This window comes from Macaca nemestrina, chromosome 1 (assembly GCF_043159975.1).
Source record: "Macaca nemestrina isolate mMacNem1 chromosome 1, mMacNem.hap1, whole genome shotgun sequence".
Classification (NCBI taxonomy): domain Eukaryota; kingdom Metazoa; phylum Chordata; class Mammalia; order Primates; family Cercopithecidae; genus Macaca; species Macaca nemestrina.
In genome coordinates this window covers 118,613,154-118,639,051 of record NC_092125.1, presented here as the reverse complement: position 1 = coordinate 118,639,051, position 25,898 = coordinate 118,613,154, and the positions used below count along the sequence as shown (strand labels likewise).

The following is a 25,898-nucleotide window of genomic DNA, read 5'->3' as shown; positions in this document are numbered from 1 at the left end:
GAGCAGAAAGCATTAGCTAAGACACACAGAAGTGACTAGGCACAGTGGCTCATGCCTGTAATCGCAGCACTTTGGGAAGCCAAGGTGGGGGATCACTTAAGGCCAGGAGTTTGAGACCAGCCTGACTAACATGGTAAAACTGTATCTCTACTAAAAATACAAAAATTAGGGGCCGGGCGCGGTGGCTCAAGCCTGTAATCCCAGTACTTTGGGAGGCCGAGACGGGCGGATCACAAGGTCACAAGATCAAGACCATCCTGGCTAACAAGGTGAAACCCCGTCTCTACTAAAAAAATACAAAAAAAAAAAAAAAAAAAAAACTGGCCGGGCGAGGTGGCGGGCGCCTGTAGTCCCAGCTACTCGGGAGGCTGAGGCAGGAGAATGGCGTGAACCCGGGAGGCGGAGCTTGCAGTGAGCTGAGATCTGGCCACTGCACTCCAGCCTGGGTGACAGAGAGAGACTCCGTCTCAAAAAAAAAAAAAAAATACAAAAATTAGCCACGTGTGGTGATGTCCACCTGTAATCCCAGCTACTCGGGAAGCTGAGGTATGAGAATCACTTGAATCCAGGAGGCAGAGGTTGCAGTGAGCCGAGATCATGCCACTGTACTCCAGCCTGGGCAACAGAGAGGCACTCTGACTCAAAAATCAAAACAAAACAAAACAAAAAGATACACAGAAGCAAACTAGTTCTAAGGTTAAATGGCTCTCCTAACAAATACAGGTCTAAGAAACTGCATGTACAAAGTTGGAGGGTTAAGTAGAGGGTTCCTGCTACTAGAGTGTAAGTGGAAGATAAGAGATTGTTCAGTAAAGAAGTTAACTTTGCCCAAAGAGAGGTCTAGCCTTTGCCTTCAGTCCCTGGCAGGTAAACTCTAACCCCCTGAAATGTCCTGCCTGATAAAATTATCTTTGTTTGCCTGGGGACCTTGAGCCAAGCCAGATAGTCTGTGTCAACAATCTGATTTACAGTGGGAGCTCTGGGTCACATAGTCTCAGATCAGCCTCAGGAGGAGCTGTCCTGGAGACTGAGGTCTGCCATGTGGCCGGTGAACCACATTTATGTGACAAAGACCGACCCAATAAAAATTCTGGACACCAAGGTTTAGGTGACATTCCCTGGTTGGCAATATTCTGTGTACACTGTCACACATCACTGTCAGGAGGTGTTCATGATGTCCATGGCTCCAGCGGGAGAAGACAACTAGAAACTCCACTTTTGGAACTCTCCTGGACTCTGCCCTGTGCATCTTTCCCTTGGATGATTTTAATCTGTATCCTTTCACTGTAATAAACATAACTGTGAGTATAATAGCTTGCAGTGAGTTCTGTAAATTCTAGCAAATTATCAAACCTGAGTGTAGTTTTGGGGAATCTTGATCTTACAAGTGGTGTCAGAAGTCAAAGGAGTCTCATGGATTACTCTCTAATTTTATAGTTAGCATCAGAAGTGGGATCGCTTGAATGACCCTGACTTACTAAAACAGGTGGTTTGCAAAGAGGGAGGATGAGAAGGTGGGAATTGATAAACCTTTAATTCTTGGATGGGTACCCAGTCATGCACGGTTATATAACTGCAGCTGCAGTTACTAGAGGTAAAACTTACCAATGGAATTTAGAAATGGTAGACCCAATTCCCGAGGAGGTGAACCACCAGATAAATAAGGAAATGCAAACTAGTAAGAAAAAAAAGTAGGCCAGGCATGGTGGCTCATGCCTATATACCAAGCACTTTGAGAGGTCCTGGTGGAAGGACTGCTTGAGCCCAGGAGTTTAAGATCAGCCTAGGCAACACAGAAGTCTTCATCTCTACAAGAAATAAAAAATTAGCCAGGTGTGGTGGCACAACTACTCAGGTGCCTGAAGTGAGAGAACTGCTTGAGCCCAGGAGTTCAAGCCTTCAGTGAGCCACTGCACTCAAAGCCTGGGCAATAGCGCAAGACCCTGTCTAACAACAACAAAAAAAGTTAATGAAACAATTCTTTTGTTACTGCTCTCTGTACTAGCTAAAATGAAAATATAAGAGAATGTTAGGACAGATCCTGACACTGGGCCAAACTCAGATTTCAGCCAATCTGGGCTACAGTCACTAATCTCAGGGTAACTCCAAAAGGAAAAATTACGCTGGAACGTTAGATACCATGTCTGTGACCTCCAGTTATAAGGAGGTAGTCTAGGTATGAGAAAGACAAAACTAAGAAACTACTGAAACCAGGGATTATAGTACAAATTGTCTCATTTTGATCACAAATATCTTAGGTGATGTCAGAGAAACACTCTAATAAGGAAGGCAGTGTCCAGAAGAGTTCCCTACAAAATAGAAATAGTTTGTGCAGGATTTACAACCAGGAGAATGCAAAGAGGTACTCATTATACTTATAAGCAGGTAGCTTCTTTTTCCCTAAGGCTGAATTTGAAACTACCTGAGGAGCTGCTGATCCTGTGATCAGAGGGGTGCTACACTATAAACTACTTTCTATTAATCAGCAATGAGCAGTTTGGGTTATGGACAATTCCAAGGCAAATGGACAGCATCTTGTTTGGAGGGCTACCACTCTGAATACAGAAAGTAAAAAATCAATTTAGCGGGCATGCGATTTTCCCCTATGTTAGGGTTTTCATGGAACTCTGCAGTTGGTGTCAGAAGTAATGGTGATATTGTGGACTGTTTCGTAACTTTGAAAAGACGATGAAGAGAAAGACACTGGTAAAATTCAGTAATGTATGTTATACTTGCAACTCTCTTTGCAAAATTATAACAGTTGAGAGAACTCTAACGCAACTGACTCCACCTTGCTTCTAACCTCACAAGCTGTCTTTGCTCATTCCCATATGTGGGTCAACCTAACTATGGGAGGAATTTATTTTATAGTTTAAGTCACTAGCAAGTGGTCACAAGATTTCTAACTTCCCCTATAGATAAGATCACTATTGTGAAACCCAAGACTAGTATTTGAGATATTTTTCAGGCTTTGCATTCTGCTGGACTAACTGATACAACCCAGGCTGGTGACCCATACCAAGAGACTAATTCATCCGGTCCTGTGACCCCTACTCAGGAAGTGACTCAGCATAACTCACTGCACAAAGACAGTTTTGACACCTCTATGATTTCATCCCTGACCCAACCAATCAGCAGCACCCATTCGCTAACCCCTGCCCACCAAACTATCCTTTAAAAACCCTCATCTCCAAATTCTCAAGGAGTTGGAATTTGGATGGGAGATATTTGAGAAATATTTCCTCGCTCAGTCACTCTGCAATTATTAAACTCTTTCTCTGCAGAAACTCCTGCTGTCTCAGTGTATTGACTTTTTCTGGACGGGGGAAAGGAGTCTGGCTGGGTGATAACATACTGAACACTTAAACTTTGACTACTATTAAGTATTTCTTTTAATGGGGGCTCAACTATGCTTTAGCAAAATAACCCTGGCAGCAATACAGACAGGATGAATTCGAAAGAGTAAACCTCGAAGTAGGGAAAGTAGGGAGAATAGTTGTCAATGTGTTGTAGTAACGAGGGGCTGGCTTTTAAGTCCAATGACATGGTTTCAACAGTCCATCCAGAGAAAATAAAATGAAAGCATGAACAAAAGAGAAGAAATGTGTGATATTTCAGTATATATTTGTTCTCTGTCCCTATTCCTGGCATACAATTCCTAAAACCCTCAGAGTCTCTGAAATAAGTATCTTTGTATGTTAACAAAATGACCAATGGCTGGGGGCTCCCAGACCGATCAGGATGGGTGCTGGCAGGGGAACCAACCAGATAATTAAAGAGTTGGAACTTTCAGCCCTACTTCCTAACTTAGGAAGAGGAGAGAAGGGATGAAGGCTGACATGATCACACATGGTCAGCAATTTAATTATGCATCCCTACATAATGAATCTCCATAAAAACCCAAAAGAGTAAGGGTTGGAGAGCTTCCAGTTACTGAACACGTGGAGGATAATGCATCCCTTCCCACAAACTTCACCCTATGTATCTCTTCATCCAGTTGTTCATTTGTACTTTAAAATATTGTTGAGCTGGGCACGGTGATACACACCTGTATCTCAGCTACCGGGGAGGCTGAGGCAGGAGGATCATTTGAGCCCAAGAGTTTAAATCCAGCCTGGGCAACACAGCAAGACCTAATCACTTTTTAAAAATTAAATAAAATATTGTCAAGTGGGGCACAGTGGTGCATATCTCTAGTCCCAGGTATGTGGGACACTGAAGTGTGAGAATCACTTGAGCCCAAGAGCTTGAGTTCAGCCTGAACAACAGAGTGAGACCCCGTCTCTTCAAAAAACAAGACAAATTATCTCTCTCTCTCTCCATATATATATAGTTAAACAAAAATTACAGGAGGGCATTGTTTTGGACTAAGCTCCTGCACGAGGCCCCAACAGATCAGACTAAAAATCAAAGTAGGGACAGAACCAGAAGCAACATATAGTTCTCTTCCCCTTTGCAGTCACTGCAGAAGCAAGAGTGGCCAAAATAAAGTTTAATCCCTTTGTGACTTCTGGCTGAAGCAAGAACCACAAAAGGTGTTTCAATGCACCTTCCCACATTCATAGAACAATTATGTCTTCCCCTCTTCCCTAAGAGCTGAGACAGAAGTACAGCATTCATTCCATGCCCATCCAAAAGGATGATAAATTTCAGATTGTGCAAGGACACTATAAAGGTCAGCAAACTGGCAATTTAGTCAAAGTTTACAGGAAGAAATATATCATCAACACTGAACAGGTGCAGTGGGAAAAGGCTAATGGCACAACTGTCCATGTAGGCATTCACCCCAGCATGGTGGTTATCACTAGGTTAAAATTGGACAAAGACCGCAAAAAGATCCTTGAACAGAAAGTCAAATCTCACGAAGTAAGAAAGGAAAAGGCCAAAATACAAGGAATAAACAAGATGAGAAGATGCAGGAATAAAGCAATCTTATATACAAACTTTCACTGACACTGTTGAAATGGAAAAAAAAAAAAAATCAAAATGGAGTCCCTCATGCTGAGTTTCATCAAACTGAAAATGAGTTATCAGACCATCCAAGAAATCAGGAGAGGGATAACACCCTAATTTCCCAAACAAGCCAGTTTCAATTGGTATGATAATAAAGCTCCCTGTCTTTAAGCTCCCCCGCCCTTTTTTTTTTTTTTTTTTTTTTGGTAAACCTCTCCTACGGTGCTGTCTTTAATCCTTACAACAACAAAAGGTAACCTGAGGTAATTTGATGTTAACCAATCAGTTATTTCTCCATTGTTCTGCACTGCTCCAACCTTACTAGGAAAGTAACTTTGAAAAGACCAATCCACTTTTTATTCTTTGGTTTTGCTTTCTTCAGTCCCACTCTGCCTATAAAACTAACCTCCTCTGCTCAGTTCACTGAAACACTTGTTTTATTTTATGGAATGAGGTATTGCTTAAATCTAAAATCACAAATAAAACCAATTAAGATCTTTGAACTAAATTGTTGTAATTGCTGTGATTTGTAATAAACTGGCAGTAGTAAGTTAAATGCTTCCCTGAGTTCTATGACCCATTCCAGCAAATGATCAAACTCAAGGAAGGGGTCGTGGGAATCGTCCCGCCCCCAATTTACAGTAAGTCAGTCAGAATACCAGAGGCCAGGGGACAAGCTCGGTGGCTCACACCTGTAATCCCAGCACTTTGGGAGGCTGAGGAGGGAGGACAGCTTCAGGCCAGGAGTTTGAGGCTACAGTGAGCTATGGTCATGCCACTGCCTTCCAGCCTGTGTAACAGAGCAAGAACCTGTCTTTTAAAATATATATATATATTTTTAAAGTACCAGAAGGCGAGACTTACGACTGGTATTTGAAGTGGAACGGCAGTTTGCAGGACTGAGCCCGTAACTTGTGGGACCTGACTCTAACTCCAGGTAGATGGCGACAGAATTGAACTGAATTATTGGACAGCAAGCTGGTGAGAATCAGTCAATATGAGGGGAAACTGGTCACACACATGGTCACAGAAGTGCTCTGTGTTGTGTGAGTATAGGAGGAGAAAAAACAGGTTTTTAAAAAATTATACAAGAGATAATAAGGACTTAGATATAAGTGGTAAAGGAAAACGGTAAAAAGGGAAGGATAATGGTTGAACTTTGAGGTGGCAATGCCGCTGAAGCGATTCTTTAATGAGGAAAACTATGACATCTTCCTTTTCTTTTTGCCTCTCATCATCAACTTAAAAAGCTACAAGAAATCTAACACTCAAAAAAAGATCTGACTGCAGCTGTGAAAAAGGTAACCTAATGTCTTACTGAGACTGTTAACAATCTAAGATTTCAGTCAAGTTATAGGTTAAGACATTTCTGAAAAATTAAGAGTACAAAAATTTAATAAATATACTGTAAAGCTGTGAGAGATGCCCTGAAAAAGAACAAAAAGCACTACCTTTATATAGTCAAATTTGAGACATTCTGCATTCTATATTCTCTATACCCTATGGAAGAAAATGAGCATATGGGTTAAGAAGAGATCTGCAGTCTGACTACCTGTGCTCAAATCCTGGTACTACCAATTACTATGAGACTTTGTACAGATTACTACAGCTTTCTGTAAGTAGGTTCTCTCACATTTAAAACAGTCATAATACCAGTACCTAAATCTCATGGGTAGTTGGTATGAATTAAATACATATTCATCACTCAGAAAAGTACCTGGCACAAAGTAAGGCTGAAATAATTGTTGACGATTAGGATTACTGTATCCCCTCTTTAAGAAGACTCTAATAAACTTCAATGAATTCTAATGAATTAAAAACTCTAAGAAATCATATCGTTAAGAAACACATTTAAGTATGGCTAACCCAAGTTCTCTTATACATTTTTGGCAATAGATTAATAAAATCTATTCCCATCCAGTCATAAAAACTGTTGTTTGAAAAACACTTTGGAAAATTCTGGACTATGGGTAAGTGACACCATCTTTTTACTTGTAATAAACAGATGCCATGGAAGCTAGAGAAATTTACTGAAGGATATTGTCACACAACTGACTAGAAATTTTAGTACAGTTCCCAAACAGTTCATATGAAGCACACTCACAGTAAATGAATACTACTGAATTCTGAGGGTACAAGGTTAAAATACAAAGGTATGTATTAGAGGGTCAGTAACTCTGCTTAGTTTTCATAAATCCCTAGCTTTTCTACAAATTTTATATGTAACATGAAATCAGTGTATTTATGCTTTGACGTTAAAAGGAATGCTGCTTTTGTAGACTACAGCCAAAAATACTATAGGACACCAAGAAAAAGCTTATTTGAATCACAGGAGTAGCAAACAAATGAATAACATAACTCCATTCTTGTAAACCCAAACCTAAAAAATGATACATTTTAACAAACATTCATAAGACAATTAGATATAAATGTGGAAATCTTTAAATAATTTACCAAAACATATATTGCTCAAGAAATTAAAATATGTAAAATTTAGATTTAAAAGAGACAAACTTATATAATCAATATTTGCTTTAAGAAGAATGATTTTACAAGTACTTTTTATAGTATTTCCTGGTAAGCAATTATGATTTCTGTACCTATGTTCTTTGTGTTCCAATAGCTGACAGTCTCTACATGTCAGTCTATCACATGTTTCACAGAAAAGTTTCAACTGTTCTTGTTTGTGTACAGGGCAGAAAACAGGGCGTTGACCAGATGCTCCGACAGACTCTGTAGCAAAATAAAACAAATATTTTTTAACTAAACATAAAATTTTTGTCTAGTTTTCTAAATTCCTATTGATGTTGCTACCCAAAGTTTATAAAGAATAAGTAGAAAATGCTATAGGGGTAAAAGAGGGAGGTTAACTGTAATCATTACAACTGCATCTATCTTACCTGAGACATCTTCTTTCTTCCTGATCAAGTGATCTTTAGTAAATTTTACTCTTTGATGTGCTTCGATACATGTCTTACATAGCCACTCTCCACATTCTACACAAAAGCCAACTGCACTTGCATTGTCTTCACAACTAGTACATACCTAAAAGAGGAAATAAGTACTAATCTAAATTAAATATATAAAATGTAGGTCCAAAAAATAAAAAGAAAAAACTTGTTCTTAAATATACTGTCTATTTCACCGTACACAGAATAAAATTATTTTGTTATCCATTTATCTTCAACAAAATCCTTTTCCTTACAGATCATTCATGTAGGTAAAAATCTAAGTCTCAGAACACAAAGTCTGTGGAGATTTGACTTTTTTTTTGAGACAGGCTCTCGCTCTGTCACCCAGGCCGGACGGCAGTAGGGCAGTCATGGTTCACTGCAGCCTCAACTTCCTGGGCTCAAGCAATCCTCCGACCTCAGCCTCCCAAGTAGCTGGGACTAAAGGCGCACGCCACCACGCCCGGCTAATATTTTTATTTATTTTTTGTAGAGATGGGGTCTCATTATGTTGCCCAAACTGGTCTTGAACTCTGGGGCTCAAGCAATCCTCACACCCCAGCCTCCCAAAGTGCTGTAATAACAGGCGTGAGCCACCATGCCTGGCCCAGATTTGACATTTTAAGTAATAACTTTAGTCTCATTTAACTAAGTTTGAGAGTATATAAGAAAGCTATCTTTAAGTTTCTATCTGAAACAGGAATCCATAGCAGAACCACCCTAAATTACTTAACTATCCAAACATGCTTTTCTTACAATTTACAGTTTGATATCAAGATAGGAATATAAAGAAAAATTGAGAAGCATACCTGTTCTGATTTTTCATCAGAACTGCTAGGAGCTTCAGATGTGTCTTTCACAAAATAATTATCCACAAGGTCTATCTGTCTGCATTCTTGGCGGCATACTGGGCACCGTATTACACCAACTACAACACAAAATAACAACATTTTAAAATATTCTTCAGGAATAAATAAATAAATTGTGCATGATGTCCATATGGGAACATTAATTCATCACAGAGAAGACCAAAGAAATGAGCATCAAGAACTCAGTAAAATAACCCAGCGAGTTATTCCATTTGGGTAAAAGTGATATTCTATTTAGGAAAAGAAAAAACAAGCATTATGATGCCTCCCAAAAAGTGCTTCCACATTACAATATGTAGTTAGCTGAATAATTGCCCCAAAAGAAATTCAGATCCTGATCTTTGGAAACTAAAAATATTAATTTACATGGCAAAAGGGACTTTACAGATGTGATTAAGGCTGTGGAGATGGTTTGTCCAGCGGGTCCTAAATGCTATCAAGTGACCTTATCAGGGGGAGCAAGAGGAAGACAAGACTACAGAAGAGTAGAAGGCAATTACAGTAACAATGGACACAGGGAGTAGAGTGATGTGCTTTATAGATGTAGGAAGAAGCCAGAGGCCAAGAAAGAAAGGCAACCACTAGAAGCTGAAAGAGACAAGGAAATGGATTTTCTCCCAGAGCCACCAGAAGGAACCAGTCCTGCCACCACTTTTGACTTTAGCCCAATGAAAGGGATTTCAAACTGCTGGCCTCCATCATGGTAAGACAATAAGACAGGTGCTGTTTTAAGACATCCAGTTTGTGGTAATTTTGTTACAGCAGCAACAGAAAACTAATACACAATCTATCATCTTATAAATTCTGACTTGGTTAGAGATACTTGAATACATGCTAATATGAGAAGAAAGATCATCTGTGCCTTCACCTGCTAATGTTTTAGGACTTATCAGAATGGAAAAACTTTTGAGGTAACACACAGAGGCTAAAGAAGTAAAAATAGCACCAGAGTCCACACAATAAATTGACTACATGTCAGACATGAAATTGAGAATACAGCATAAATGACACAATCCATACCTTCAGGAAGGGTTCTAGATTAATATACAATTTTTATAGTTTATAATGTACACAACTACAGAAAGTACCAAAGACTAGGATATAAACTGAGTCCCCACGAGTTGTGTGGTACACAAACTGTAGTACCATATATAGTCATTCTGATGGAAAATGAAAACATAAATAAAACTTACCATTCTAAAAGAAGGGTGAGGTAGCTCATGCCTGTAACCCCAACACTTTGGGAGTGGGACGATCACTTGAGCCCAGGAGTTTGAGGCCAGCCTGGACAACATAGTGAGATGCCATCTCTAATTTTAAAATAAAATAATTAAAAAATAACTTGTTATAGATTTAAAATACAATACTGTTCTTATCAATGTTTCCTCTTTATTTTACCAAAAAATATGGTATAAAAATAAATAACAAGATCCTGGTCAAAGGAAACATACAAAAACAATTTTTCAAACCAAAGGAAGAAATAGTGAAGTGAAAAGAAAGGGGAAAAGGAAAAATATTTTCACATTTGGGAAAGCATGAATTAAAAACCTCTTGAGAAAGTGTATTATATAAAACTATAAAGGAGTATAAGTAACTGTAGGGACAAAGATCTGAGAGCAATTAACTCTTCTTAGAGTGAATCAGTTAAGTTTTCACCAAAAAGATAACACTTTAATAGGGTGTTGAAGAATTAACATGAATATACTAGTGTGTAAGAAAGGGTTTACTTGGCAGGCCTGGGTTGCTCAAATGCTGCACATTCCTTCTTAAGAAAGGCCTGTCTTCAGGACTGGCCGTTTACAGGTTCCTGGGAGATGACCTCTGAGCCCGTGGAAAATTCTGCCTGATAAGAGTATTTTTGTATACCTGAGGCTTTAAGCCATACCATGTTTGACCTCTGGGTGCACTGGAGTCCCAGTAGCTGATTATCAGTCCTGTGGGGGCTGCATGGCAATGAGACTGATCTCCAAAATCTAGACACCAAGGCTCAGGTGAGATTCTCTGCTTGGCAATACTCCCAGTGTATTGTCCCATATTGTTGCTGGGGACATCTGAAAGCATGGGTCTGCTTTCTCTTGGACTTTGCAACATGTATCTTTTCTCTTTGCTGATTTTAGTCTGTATCTTTCAACTACAATGTCTTCAACTAAAACAAAATGCAACCATAATAAAACAAATTTTCTCAATCCTATGGGTCCTTCTGGTGGATCACTGTTCCTGAGGCTAATCTTGGGGACCCCCAACCCAACTAAGAAAGAAGGAAACTGATAATAGCAAGTACAAAGTTTACAAATTAAAAGAAAAAAGAATAGGAGGCTACAAAAGACAGCAGAAAATATATCTATCTTTCCTTCTATCTATATGTATATAATTACATCTATGTAAAACGCTGAGAAAATTAATGAGAAATTTGCAACATCTAAATGAAGGAATACTTTTGTTGAAGGACACAAAAAATGGAGAGCCATTCTATGTTCTAAGCAAGAGAGATTCAATATTCTGAAAGGATCCGTACTGTGTAAATGAATTATTCCATACGGTTCTATATTACACTTTCTGAAACTCAACAAGTTAATTCTCAGATTCTTATAAATTTCCAACTCAATCTAGCAGGCTGACATCACAGCTTATGGAGACAAAAATTCGTCTTCTTCTTAGTCTAAATCATCACTAAAATGATATTAAGGAATTTAGAGGATTAACACAAGATCCAAAAAATGAGGGTGAAAGAAGGAGCAAGGCACATATATCAGTATGTAAGCAACTTTAGCAAATTTAGATGAAAAAGAATAACTCAACAGTGCAGAAGAAACCCAGTCCGTAGTACACAGGAATGACAAGATACACCTGAGTAAGACTTACTTGCTGAAAAAAATTTCAGAGAAGCTTGGAATTCAGTCGCCAGGCATGAAGAAGTCCCAAAGAGACACAAGGGAATACATGCAAGTCTATAGACATCAGCAAACCCCACTCCTATACTGATTACTTACCTCTGACGGATTACTCAGTAGCCAGGGTGTCTTACTCCCAAAACAAAAGAGTTGAAGGTTCTTTAGGGATCTTGTTGCTATCTGCTTCCATATTTATCAATAAATTTTAAAATTACATAAATGTCTGCTCTAAAAATGAGAGCTGGCCAAGTATAGTGGCTCACACCTGTAATCCCAACATTTTGAGAGGCCAAGGTGGGCAGATCGCTTGAGCCCAGGAGTTCAAGACCAGCCTGGGCAACATGGCAAAACCCCGCCTCTACTAAAAATACAAAAATGAGCCAGGCATGGTGGCATGTGCCTGTAGTCCCAGCTACTTGGGAGGCTGAGGTGGGAAGACTGCTTGACTCCAGGAGGCAGAGTCTGCAGTGAGCTGAGATTGCACCACTGTACTCCAGCCTAGGCAACACAGTGAGACCCTATCTCAAAAAAAAATAATAAAAATAAAAATGAGAGCCACTTTACATTTGAGTATGTATTCCCCTTATAAGTAGTGTACATCAGATGAGTGTGCCAGACTTAATCACTCAGTCCTAGTTGCTATGATGAGTTCTGATCATTATACAAAAAAACTGACACCCAGACTCTAAAACCAAAGCTACTGACCCTATGCATAAAGTCCCTAGAAGTGATTTCATCAATTCAAAGCTCAAGTTCTAAGAGACCCATTCATACTTACTGAATTCGTTCTTTTAAATGTCAATTTACTAACATTTTTATTTGGGGATAAGGGGTCAGTGGGAGATGAGATTCTTTCTAAAAGGCTAAAATACACAAGTCTACAAAGTAGTTTGTCTTTACAATGTTAAGCGGAATTTAGTTTCAGTAAGTTGACTGGTGGACTTCCATTCAAGATGAGTGATTAAGCAAGTGTGGAAAGACCAATTGATTCCCTGAACTCAAACACAGAAATGGCTAAAACATAACAAATTAAAGCGTACTTTGAAAAATACTTAACTAACCCTGGAAGGAAGAAGAAAATATTTTGAAGTGCCAGAAACAAAAAGAAAACTCAAAGCCCAAGTGGTGAGGAACTGATGCATGTGGGTCACAGGAGTTATTACAGCACCACTGCTGGGAACAGGAAAACAAAGTTTAAAAGGTGAAACTCAACTCCCTTCATAAAGCATGGAGCACACTTTTAGCGTCCTACAGCCTGAAACCCTTGTCAGTCCTAGAGAACCCCAAAAAAGCTGTATGCATAGATATAAATATACAACCAAAATTTGTACCATTTGTACAGGATACAGAAATGCCAAGTCAAGAAACTAACAAAAAAGTTGTCTGTAACCTTACAAACACAAAACCATCTCATAAGAACACCTCCCAACCCAGAGCACAATAAGGACTCCCACTGAAGATAGGTTCACACAATAAAACTTCAATGCACATGAGGAAACCCAACATCTCAGTGTGAGTCAACAAACACGATAAACCAAGAAGTAACAACCTAGAAACCACAGATTTTAAATGAATAAACAAAGCAGTCTGAAAGATTTCAAATATGTATGAAATTGTGATAAAGGGCCAAACAATCTATGAAACTGGAAAATAGAGAAATAAAATAGCACAGAATAAGCTCAAAACAGGTTAAATGGTAAGCAAGAGACAATTGAAAATTATCAAGATAGAATATAAAAGAAATCATACAGAATTTGTACAGATAAAAGAAAAAACAGACACTGCAAAAGAGAAGATAAGAAAACTAAAGAATTAAATGAGAAGCTCTACCATAAGTCAAATAAAAATTCATGGAAGATAAGCAATAGAGATGCTATTTGAAAACATAATGAATGAGAATTTTCAAAGAAATGAGCCCTCAAGACTGTAAGCCAAGTCCTGAGTGGGACAAACAGAAACAGCTAGATATACTATAAGAAAACTAAGAAACAAAGATAGAGAAGAAACTCTTAACTACTAGAATGAAAACCAAGATTACAGTTATAGAAGGCAATCATGCTGACAGCAGACCTCACCAGTCAAAGGCAATACCAAAAGATAACAGGAATAGTATCTTCAAAGCATTGAGGGAAAGGAACAGTCAATCTAGAATTCAATAACCTAATAAAACTTTACTCAAGAGTAAAAGCAAAAAAAAATTTTTCAGACATGAGTATTGCCCATTTCTATAAGAACTAGTAAAGCATAATGTCAAACTATATTAAATTGCCAATATTAAACCACTTACGACTTGCAAATATGGCAACTTTATACAGTTCAACCTAATATTTAAGAAAATGGAAACATATTTACAAGTGAGATGCAAAAAGCAACTAGCAAAGATAACAATAAAAGTTGTTACTAAACGTGCATGGCCTAAAATTAAATGTAAAGATATATAACTATTAGTTTGGGAGATTTTAAAACGATGAAATTAAAATATCAAACTACAATAGCTTGTTATATTACAATTAGACTTAAGTTTTAGAGAGTCATTTTAATTACAATATGAAAGAAAAATTAAGGTATAAAATGTCAATTAAAAATACAGTAAGGCCGGGCGCAGTGGCTCATGCCTGTAATCCCAGCACTCTGGGAGGCCGAGGCGGGTGGATCACAAGGTCAGGAGATAGAGACCATCCTGGCTAACACAGTGAAACCCAGTCTCTACTAAAAATACAAAAAAAAATTAGCTGGGCGTGGTGGCGGGTGCCTGTAGTCTCAGCTACTCGGGAGACAGAGGCAGGAGAATGGCTTGAACCCAGGAGGCAGAACCTGCAGTGAGCTGAGATTGTGCCACTGCACTCCAGCCTGAGAGCCTTTTTCTTTTGAGACGGAGTCTTTTGAGACTCCGTCTCAAAAGAAAAAAAAAAAAAAAAGTAAAACCTTGCTATAACATAGTAACTGAGGACCTGGAAGTTGAATCACATGAAATACAGTCAAGTTGTTGTAAAGTAAAATAATCTGTGCAACCCTGCTCCCCTAGCCAATAATAAATTTCAGAGACTTAGTTCAGTGCCATGCTGACACTGCAGCTTTGTGGGCTATACTTTTTGAGAACTGTTCTGAAATACCAACAAGAATTCTAAGAATCTCTGTTAGTTGATGTCATTTTTTCAGCTTGGCTGATAAAACTACTAGGGATGTGGGAACTCTCTGTCATGCCATGTCCCTTGGCTGATGTTTCCCAACCCAACTTTGCTCTTCCCTGCACTTCTGCCCTCACTCAAATAAGAACTTTAATCTGTCCATTTGAGAATGAGGGCTGTGCTGAGTCAGGTTCTATTCATAACAAAATTGCATCTAAATCTGCATTAATTACAAGGTTTTACTACAAGATCAGTTAACCCTTTTTTTTGAGACTGAGTTTTTTTTTTTTTTGAGATGGACTCTTGTTACCCAGGTTGGAGTGCAGTGGCACTATCTCAGCTCACCCCAACCTCTGCCTCCTGGGTTCAAGCTGTTCTCCTGCCTCAGCCCCCGGAGTAGCTGGAATTACAGGCGTGCACCACCACGCTCGGCTAATTTTGCATTTTTAGTACAGACAGGGTTTCTCCATGTTAGTCAGGCTGGCATCGAACTCCAGACCTCAGGTGATCTGCTCACATTGGCCTCCCAAAGTGCTGGGATTACAGGCGTGAGCCACCACGCCTGGCCAGATCAGTTAACTCTTTAAGAAGTTTATACGTGTAAGTGTATTTAGTTCTCATAGCAGCCCTGTAAAGTAGGTTCTATTACTATCCCCACATTAAAGGTGAAAAACTTGAGGTTCAGAGAGATCAAGAAACATTATGAAGTTCATGTGGTGATGTAAATGCCAAGATCTAAAACTAACATGTCTGTGTCTACGGCTCATGCTCTTAAGAACTATGCTAAACTATTTCTCTAATTAAAACGCTAGTCTATTAGTAACAAAAGAGACTAAACTAAGGCAGTATTAAAGGAAATGTAGAGGATAAATCAGAGTATCAATTGGACTTAATAAATGACTGTATGATGAAGGAGTACTAAGAGTTACAATGAGTTAATAAATTAGAAATTCTAGATGATTCCCAAGTTCCTGGTGTGGGTAATGCATAGATTTTCAGCCAGAAATATAATAAGTAAGTTTTGGATAAATGGTGTTTAACTAACATATTTCTGGAGCTGAAGGGCATGGAGGGAGCCACCAGCATGTAAATAACTCAAATGTGAAGTGCAGTTATGACTGCTGAGGAAGAATATTATCAAGGACAATAACCCTTGATACACCAATATTTACAAGTCAAGCAGAAGAAAAAGAGCTCTCAAATTTAGGAGACAGCTTTCAAACATTTTCAACTGCAAACCACAAGAAGTACACTTTACATCAAAGGCCAGGACACAAATACATACCTGTCTGTATAACTGAAACAAACACGAGTCAAACGGGGTCAACTACTTTTCCATTAACCATTTATGATTAACTTGTTACCACTGTACCAATTTACTCTTAAAATTATATAATGTGCTTAAAGTCAGCTGACTCTCAGCATGACCTAATAATCTTCTCATTTAGCCCTAGCTTCTCTTTCCAATACTCTCAAGCAGTCACTCCAAAGCTTCGGTCATCAACACCACTCTCCTTTCCCTCAGAAAATAATGAAAAATTACAGATATATTTTCAGGTAGAGATGGGAGTTGAGAGAATTTATACCTACAGCATCGCATTACTTAAGTCAGAGCCCAGTCCAAATGATAAGAGAGAGACTCCTGTAAGTTAAGTGGTGAAAGACTGGAATGAATTATCCAAAGAATGGGAAAAAGAAACTGGAGGGAAACAAGTGGTGCCAAAAGCCTCAAACTGGAGAAGTATAACCCTGCCTAAGCCTAGTTCCTCTCTCCACCATGCACCTATCTCTTACTCATCTCCATTCCCACCCTATGTGCACACATTAATAAGGGCCTAGAGAGTGGAGTGGTGGGAGAGGTAACAGCAGGAGCAGTGCTGCTGCTGGGGCCTGGGGCCGATCTGTCTGACTTCCTGTCTGTGCCTAGCCCATTCGAGCTGCAGCCATGTCTGGGGATGAGATGATTTTTTGATCCCACTATGAGCAAGAAGAAAAATCAGCAGCAGCATCCTTTAGTTAGAGGAGGAAGGGGATACCCAAACAGAGGAAAACCAGCCCTTAAGAAACAAAACAAGTGGAGCCAGAGCCAACTGGGGACAAAGAATTGGAAGCTGATGAAGAGAACAGTAGGGAAAAAGCTGCTTCTGATGACCCAGATGACTTGAACTTCTTTAATCAAAAGAAAAAAAAAGAAAAAAAAACAAAAAAGATATTTGATATTGATGAAGCTGAAGAAGGTGTAAAGGATCTTAAGATTGAAAAGATGTTCAAGAACCAGCTGAACCCGAGTATGACCTTAATATTACGCTTGGCAATAAAAAGAAGAAAAAGAAGAATGTCAAGTTCCCAGATAAGGATGAAATACTAGAGAAAGACAAAATTCCAGAAGATGAAGATAGCAAAAAAGACAACGGTATCTCATTCAGTAATCATTCAGGCCCTGCTAGGGCAGTCTCAGATACACATAAGGAGCCACTGAAGCGAGTGTTCAACACCATGAGGGAAAATAATCCAGATATGGTTGCTGAAAAGGAAATTTGTCTTCAAAACTCCACAGGTCATTTGAGTAGGAACCAAGAAAACTTATTTTGTCAACTTTACAGATATCTGTAAACTATTACATCATCAGCCCAAACATCTTGCAATTTTGTTGGCTGAATTGGGTACCAGTGGTTCTACAGATGGTAATAACCAACTTGTAATCAAATAAGATTCCCACAGAAACAGAAAAAGTATTCAGAAGATATATCAGGAATACTTTACTTTTCATACATGCTGATCATCCGGCACAAACCTGCAGAAGGAGACTCAACTCTGCTTCTTACAGTGAGCAACTTATTGTTGATATTCTGTTGCAAGTACAAAACCAGTTTCCAGGCTGTCACGGGCAAGCAAGCACTGCTCTGTGCCAAAGTTAACTAATTTGCTAATCACTGGTTTTACAATGTGTGTTGTGGAGATGTGGCGGGACAGGTTTGTCTTCAGAATGGATACACTGTTGTATTAAAAACCAAGATTTAAAAACTGCCAAATTCTTTGATGAGTGGTCGGTTGGTCTGAAATTCTTGCAAGATGCCGCTGTTCAAACTGTTGACATAATCACTGCCTCTTCTCTCTCTCTCTCCCTCAGAGAGATGTGATATGGGGTAAGGAGGTGTTTTTCAAAATTGTTCATTGGCATCTGTAAGATAAATTAGTTCTTATAACAGTGCAAGAAAATTAAATTTAAAAAACAGGGACCTAGAAAGCAATATGTATTTGCTGAAAGGAATGATGGCAAAAAATAATAACTATGTTCTGGAGCAACAGGTCACTGATCTTTACTAAAGAAATTTTATAGCAATGGAGGTAGTGGCAGACAGACATTAGCATGAGTATGGGGAGCTGAAGATGTGAAATGCTGAATATGTTGCCCATTCTTACAAAAAACTTGGCAATGAAGAAAAGAGACAAAATGACCTGTCAATAACGGGAGAATAAAGAATGCTGCTTTATACAGGGAAAACTTGGAGATATGATAACAGAAAGTAACTAAAATAATTTATAATAAAAATGGCTTAAATCCTATAAAATAGTATCATAGAGTAACACATATTTAGATAATGTCAGTAAGTATTTCCAAAGTTAATTTTACCACTTAAGAATGACGCTGGCTTAAGGTGAAGTCATAGTCATAGTCATATATGGTTACATATATGCACCTACAATCATACGAAGAACACTAATATCTGTTATAATAAACTAATATAATAACTAATATCTATTATCATAAAGCTTGTTGGTATTCTTAGGGCTTCTTATATTCTTGAAGATATACAGGAATACCTTGTTTTACTGCATTTAGCTTTATACCGCTTCGCAGACACTGAGTTTTCATAAATTGAAGGTTTTTGGCAACCCTGCATTAACCAAATTAGTAGACACCATTTTTCCTACAATGTGTGCTCACTGTGCGTCTTTCTGTTATATTTTGTTAATTTTTGCAATATTCCTAACTTATAAATTATTATTTGTCTATTATGGTGACCTGTGATTTCTGATCTTACATGTTACTACTGTAATTGTTTTGAGGCCCCACAAACTGCGCCCAACAAAAACAGCAAACTTAATCAATAAATGTATTTTGACTGCTTCACTGATTGGCCATTCCCTGTCTCTCTCCCTCTCTCAGGCCCCCCTACTGCCTGAGACCCACTGAAATTAGGCCAATTAATAACCCTACAATGGCCTCAAAGTGTCCAACTGAAAGGAAGACTCCATTCAGCAGGACTTGGTCAATAACAACGACAACAAGTCAAATATCTCCCACATTAAATTTTAAAAAACTAGAAATTATTAACCTTAGTGAGAAGGCATGTCAAAAACCACAACAAGCAAATGCTAGGTCTCTTGTGCCAGTTAGCCTAGTTGTGAATGCAAAGGAAAAGTTTTTGTTCTGTTTTGTTTGAGACAGGGTCTTGCTCTATCACCCAGGCTGGAGTGCAATGGCATGAACACTGCTCGCTAAAGCTTCAACTTCCTGGGCTCAAGTAATTCCTACCTCAGCCTCCCATGTAGCGGGGACCACAGGCTCATGCCACCATACCCAGCTACTTTTTTGATTTTTTTTTTTTTGTAAAGACAGGGTCTCATATTGTTGTCCAGGCTGTTCTAGAACTCCTGGGCCCAAGCAATATTCACACATAGGCCTCTCAAAGTGTTGGGACTACAGGAATGAGCCACTGTGCCCGGCCTGGAAAGTTCTTGAAGGAAATTAAAAGTGATAGTCCAGTGAGCATATGAATGATAAGAAAGAAAAGCAGACTGGGCACAGTGGCTCCCACCTGTAATCCCAGCACTTTGGAAAGCCGAGGTGGACAGATCACGAAGTCAAGAGATCAAGACCATCCTGGCCAATAAGGTGAAATCTCGTCTCTACTAAAAATACAAAAATTAGCTGGGCGTGGTGGCACACACCTGTAATCCCAGCTAGTTGGGAGGCTGAGGCAGGAGAACCACTTGAACCCAGGAGGCAGAGATTGCAGTGAGCCAAGATCATGCCACTGCACTCCAGCCTGGGCGACAGAGCGAGACTCCGTCTCAAAAAAAAAAAAAAAAGTGCCCTGCTAGATTTAAATAAACACAATTTCCACATTAAAAAAATTAGAAGACCTGAAGAATGGCAATCCTAAGAAGCAAATTAGTAGTCTGTTACTAATGAAACTTAGACATAATGTTTCATGTGAAACATGAAAAAAAGAAAAGGACTGAAAAAGGATAAACAGATATACAGCAGCAAATGCAAATAACAAAACAAAACGAAAAGGCAAAACAAACAAAAAAACAAGAAGAATATTAGCATTAGATAAACCTAAGTAAAAGTTTAAAAAGCATTAAATAGGACTAATGGGAATACTGTGTAACAATGAAGGACAAAGTCCACAAATTGTCAAAACAAATTATGCAATTTATGCAGGATAGTAGCCACAAACTAAAAGAAAAACAAAAATGGAAAACATGTTATTTTATAAAAAGTTTAATGGTTATCAAGCTCACATTTTCTTACCCAGTTTTTGAAATACAGAAAATTATGGTATGTTTAGCTACAAAACACATTTAGTGAAAAAAAACACAATAGTGAAACACATTAGTGAAAAAAACCTGACCTGAACTGGCATAAAGCTATATATATCTTTAGTTACCCTATTTAGTGTAAATACTGATGCAGAAATATTAAGGCATTTGATTATAGGGTACGACCACAGACCATGCTGGAAACTTAAGTACCATCTTGCCTTCCTAAAATGTGAACACTTATGCATCCCAAACACTGAATATATGAATAAAATTTTTAAACTTAGAAACATAAAAGTATTTTGTTTTCCTATGTTCACATTAATCATGTAACCTGGCTGCAATTTTCTTAAATTCCAAAAATTAAATATTTTACTGACAACATCTATGAGCATAATCCAAATAATTCTAAGAAATAAAATTTTTAAAATGACCAGTTTCCCAAAGTGAAATAATTGCTAATTAAGTAACAATATCGTGGTTCAAGCAGAACATTTTTCAAGTGGAATTTTTAAGAATTATCAAAATACAAAATATTATATAACAGTATATCTCATTTCATAATAAAGTAATTGAAAACAAAATACAGAGGTGGCCAGGTGCTGTGGCTCAGGCCTGTAATCCCAACACTTTGGGAGCCAGAAGTGGGCAGCTTGCTTTTAGTCTAGGAGTTTGAGACCAGCCTGGGCAACATGGTGAGACCCTATCTCTACAAAAATAAAAATTAGCCAGGCATGGTGGCGCCTGCCTGTAATCCCAGCTACTCAGGAGGCTAAGGTGGGAGGATCACCTGAGGCTGGGAGGTCAAGCTGCAGTGAGCAGTGATTGGGCCACTGGGGCACACAGTGAGAGCCTGTCTTAAAAATGAAAAAAAAAAAAACAAAAACAAAACACAGAGGAAAATATTCGGCCTTTGTGGCTCTTATAAAAATTCACAAGCATGAACTTTAAAGATATACATGGTTACAATTAAACTGTTAAAAGTCAAAGACAAGAAAATTTTGAAAGGAGTAGGAGAAAAATAACTCATGACATACATGGGAACAATATGATTAACAATGAGTTGAGCAGAAACAACAAAAAAAAATATTCCGAAGGCAGTGTGTTATAAATGAAGTTTTGGTGCCGCAAAAGACATAGCATTCGAATATAAAATTTCTTTTTATTTTTTTGGGAGGCTGAGGAGGGCGAATCATGAGGTCAGGAGATCGAGACCATCCCAGCTAACAGGGTGAAACCCAATCTCTACTAACAATACAAAAAATTAGTCGGGCGTGGTGGCAGGCGCCTGTAGTCCCAGCTACTCGGGAGGCTGAGGCAGGAGAATGGCAGGAACCCGGGAGGCGGAGCCTGCAGTGAGCCGAGATCAGGCCACTGCACTCTAGTCTGGGTGACAGAGCGAGATTCCGTCTCAAAAACAAACAAACAAAAAAAATTCTTTTTTCCTCAGCGAGGAAATTTACTTTTATAGAAGGGTGCGCCCTCACAGATGGAGCAATGGTGAGTGCACACCTGGACAAGGGAGAGGAAGGTGTTCTTATTCCTGATGCAGGTGGCCCCTAATGCTGTGTCATTCCCCTACTGGCTAGGGTTAGACTGCAAAGGCTAAACTAATTCTGATTGGCTAATTTAAAGAGAGTGACGGGGTGAGTGGTTTGGCAGGAAAAATGGTTATGGCAGAGCAGGAAATTGGAATGAGTCAGGATGGAGAATGAGTTAGGGCGGAGCAGGTAATCGGAATGAGTCAGGGTGGAGCAGGTAATCGGAATGAGTCAGGGTGGAACAGGTGATTGGAATGAGTCAGGGTGGAACAGGTGATTGGAATGAGTCAGGGTGGAGCAGGTAATCAGAATGAGTTAGGGTGGAGCAGGTGATTGGAATGAGTCAGGGTGGAGCAGGTGACTGAAAAAAGTTGTTTTACGAGGAAGTTTAAAAGTAGAAGGCAAAGAATTGAACATACTGACATATTGATTCTTCAAAGCGAAATTTAGAACTCATATTTAACAAGTAGAATGACATAATTCAAAGTAGTTTTTAAAATTCTGCCTATATCAATTTGAGAACTTTGGTAACTTGGCCTAAGTGGAAACCAATTAAAAATGAAAGAAAAAATAAAACAAAGAAAACATTGCCAAACAAGAATTCTATATCCATCAAAACTAACCTGCAAAAATGAAAATTAAATAAAGACATATTCAGATAAACACAAACTGGGAGAATTTATTGCTAGTCAACCTGCCTTACAAAAAACCCTAATGAAAGTTCTCCAGATTTAAAAGAAGTGACATCAAAGATCATATCAAATGCCTATAAAGAAAGCACACTTATAAGGCTAACCATATAGGTAAATGTCTAACACATACAAACCTACTTTTTCACTTTCCTTATTTAAAAGAAAGTTGCTTCAGACAATAATAGCAGAAAGAACAGGAGAGGGAATGGAGGTATACTAGACAGAACAAGGACATGCCACCAAACCATAACTGGAATCCACAGCAATTAAAGAGTACTAGAAATGGTAAATAAATGCAGGCTAATATAAGAAACTCTATAAATATATTTTTCCTTTCTTCTCTTAACTTCTTCAAAAACAATAAAAGTATATAGAACTGTAACTCCAGCACAGTATTGCTGAGTTTATAACACATAGATGTAACATACATAACAATTACACAAGGGCGGGGGGGAAGGAAGAGAGCCACACTGGAGCAAAGGTTCTGGGTTTTATTGAAGTCAAGTTAATAGTAATTTGAAGTAGAATGTGATAAATTAATATGCATACTGTAATCACTAAGAAATTAACTCAAAAATCATAGAGAAAACATCAATGAAGGAGTTAAAATTATACACCAGAAAACATGTATATAACGCAAAAGAAGGCAAATAAGTGTTAAAAATAAAGTTTCGGTGCCACAAAATAAATAGCACTCGAATACGAAATTTTCTTTTTTTCTTCTAAGCAAAGTGATTTACTGCTATAGAAGGGTGCGCCATCACTGATGGAGCAATGGTGAGTGCACACCTGGACAAGGGAGGGGAAGGTGTTCTTATTCCTGATGCACATGGCCCCTGCTGCTGTGTCGTTCCCCTATTGGCTAGGGTCAGACCACAAAAGCTAAACTAATTCCAATTGGCTAATTTAAAGAGAGTGATGGAGTGAGTGGTTTGGCAGGAAAAATGGTTATGGCAGAGCAGGAAATCGGAATGAATCAGGGTAGAGAATGAGTCAAGGCGGAGCAGGTAATCAGAATGAGTCAGGGTGGAGCAGGTAACTGGAATGAGTCAGGGTGGAGAACATGATCGAAAAAGATTGCTTTACGAGGAAGTTTAAAAGTAGAAGGCAAAGAATTGAACATACTGACATATTGATTCTTTGAAGAGAAATTTAGAACTCATATCTAACATAAGGAGGAACCAATGAACAACAATAAATACATGAGCTATACAGAAAACAAAGAGCAAAACAATCAACATAGATCTAACCATATCAATAACGATAGTAAATGAGAATGAATTAAGCACCCCAACGAAAACAAAAAGCAGATAAAATTAACTATATACTGTTTACCAGAGACACACTTTATTTTTTCCAGATATAGGCTCTGTAGCCCAGGCTGAAGTGCAGCGGCACAATCATAGCTCACTGCAGCCTCAATCTCCTGGGCTTACGCAGTCCTCCTGCCTCATCCTCCCAAGTAGTTAGGACTATAGGCATACACCATCATACTCGATTAATTTGCTTAAAATTTGTGTAGGGTCTCACTATGTTACCCAGGCGGGTCTCAATCTCCTGGCCTCAAGCAATCCTTCCGCTTCAACCTCCCAAAGTGCTGGGATTACAGGCATACATCACTGTGCCGCAGAAACACACCGTAAATCAAAGACACATACAGGATGAAAGAAAAAAGACAGAAAGTCAAATCACGGAAACAGTAATTATGTAAGAGCTGGAGTCTCCGTGTGGTGGCTCCCACCTCTAATCCCAGCACTCTGGGCTGAGGTGGGAGGATCACTTGAGGCCAGGAGTTCAAAACCAGCCTGGGTGACATAGCCAGCCATTTCTACAAATAAAAAAAAAAATTAAGCCAGATGTGGTGGTATTTGCCTGCAGGCCCAGCTACTTAAGAGGCTGAAGCAGGAGGACTGCTTGAGCCCAGGAGTTCAAGGCTGCAGTGAGCTAGGATCATGCCACTCTACTGTAGCCTGGGAAACTGAGCAAGACCTTGTCTCTATTTGAAAAAAAAAAAAAAAAAAAAGGCCAGAGGCAGTGGCTCATGCCTGTAATCCCAGCACTTTGGGAGGCCAAGGCGGGCAGATCACCTGAGGTAGGGAGTTCAAGACCAGCCTGAACAACATGGAGAAACCACATCTCTACTAAAAATAAAAAAAATTAGCTGGGTGTGGTGGCACATGCCTATAATCCCAGCTACTCAGGAGGCTGAGGCAGGAGAATCGCTCGAACCCAGGAGGTGGAGGTTGTGGTGAGCCGAGATCCCACCACTGTACTCCAGCCTGGGCAAAAGGAGAGAAAACTCCATCTCAAAAAAAAAAAAAAAAAAAAAAAAGCAGGAGTGCCTATTCTAATATCAGATAAAATAGACCCTTACACAAAAATAATCATTAGAGACGAGAGCAAAATTTGTATAATAATAAAGACATCCATCCTCAGGAAAATATAGTTATATACACATATGTGTATCTAACAAGACAGCTTCAAAATACATGAAGAAAAATCTGGCAAAACTGAAGGGAGACAAACAAAAATGAACATGAAGATAAACAAAATATGCCCCTCCCTCAAAACAAAAGAGAGGCTCACTACCTGTGGGACAATTATCAAGTGGTCTAATATATGTGTAACTGAATTCCCAGAAGAAATAAAAACAATCAGAAATATATTTTAAGAACTAATGATCAAGTTTTCCAACTTTAATAAAAACTGTAAGCCAAAGATGTAAGAACCACAATAATCCCTGAAGATAGCACTTCTAAATAAAACCATGCAAAGCACAACATAATCAAATTGCTAAAAAAACAGTAATAAAGGATAAGTCTTAGGCTGAGCACGGTGGCCCACGCCTGTAACTCCAGCACTTTGGGAGGCCAAGGTGGGCAGATCATGAGGTCAGGAGATCGAGACCATCCTGGCTAACATGGAGAAACGCAGTCTCTACTAAAAATACAAAAAAAATTAGCTGGGCATGGTGGCGGGTGCCTGTAGTCCCAGCTACTCGGTAAGCTGAGGCAGGAGAATGGCATGAACCCGGTGGCAGGGCTTGCAGTGAGCCAAGACAGTGCAACTGCACTCCAGCCTGGTTGACACAGCGAGACTCTATCTCAAAAAAAAAAAAAACCAAAAAAAATAAACGTTTAACAAAGCAAAAGAGAATGTCACTTAGTATGACCAAGAAAAAACCGCATGAAAATAATTTCAAAAGAAATCTATAAACAAAAGCAACTAAATATATAAAAGGATCCAGCCTAGGCAACAAAGCAAGACCCCATCTCTAGAAAAACTTTAAAAACTAGCTCAGCATGTAGGTGTGCATCAGT

General features: G+C 38.8%; 1 protein-coding gene across 6 annotated transcripts in view; it reads right to left on the bottom strand.

Annotated features, from left to right (window-relative positions):
- Positions 1-25,898, bottom strand: part of LOC105479152 (tripartite motif containing 33) — a 122,087-nt gene that overhangs the window by 61,185 nt on the left and 35,004 nt on the right. For 4 of the 6 annotated variants that reach the window (XM_011736993.3, XM_011736995.3, XM_011736991.2 and 1 more), the window contains exons 2-4: positions 8,714-8,832; positions 7,854-7,998; positions 7,554-7,686 (exon numbers count right to left, since the gene is read on the bottom strand). In XM_011736993.3, coding sequence (XP_011735295.1) covers positions 7,554-7,686; positions 7,854-7,998; positions 8,714-8,832 — 397 coding nt within the window. Of the gene's footprint in view, positions 1-7,553; positions 7,687-7,853; positions 7,999-8,713; positions 8,833-17,555; positions 17,974-25,898 lie in introns of all 6 variants that reach the window. The other 2 variants (XM_071085873.1, XM_011736997.3) reach the window with 1 other exon arrangement.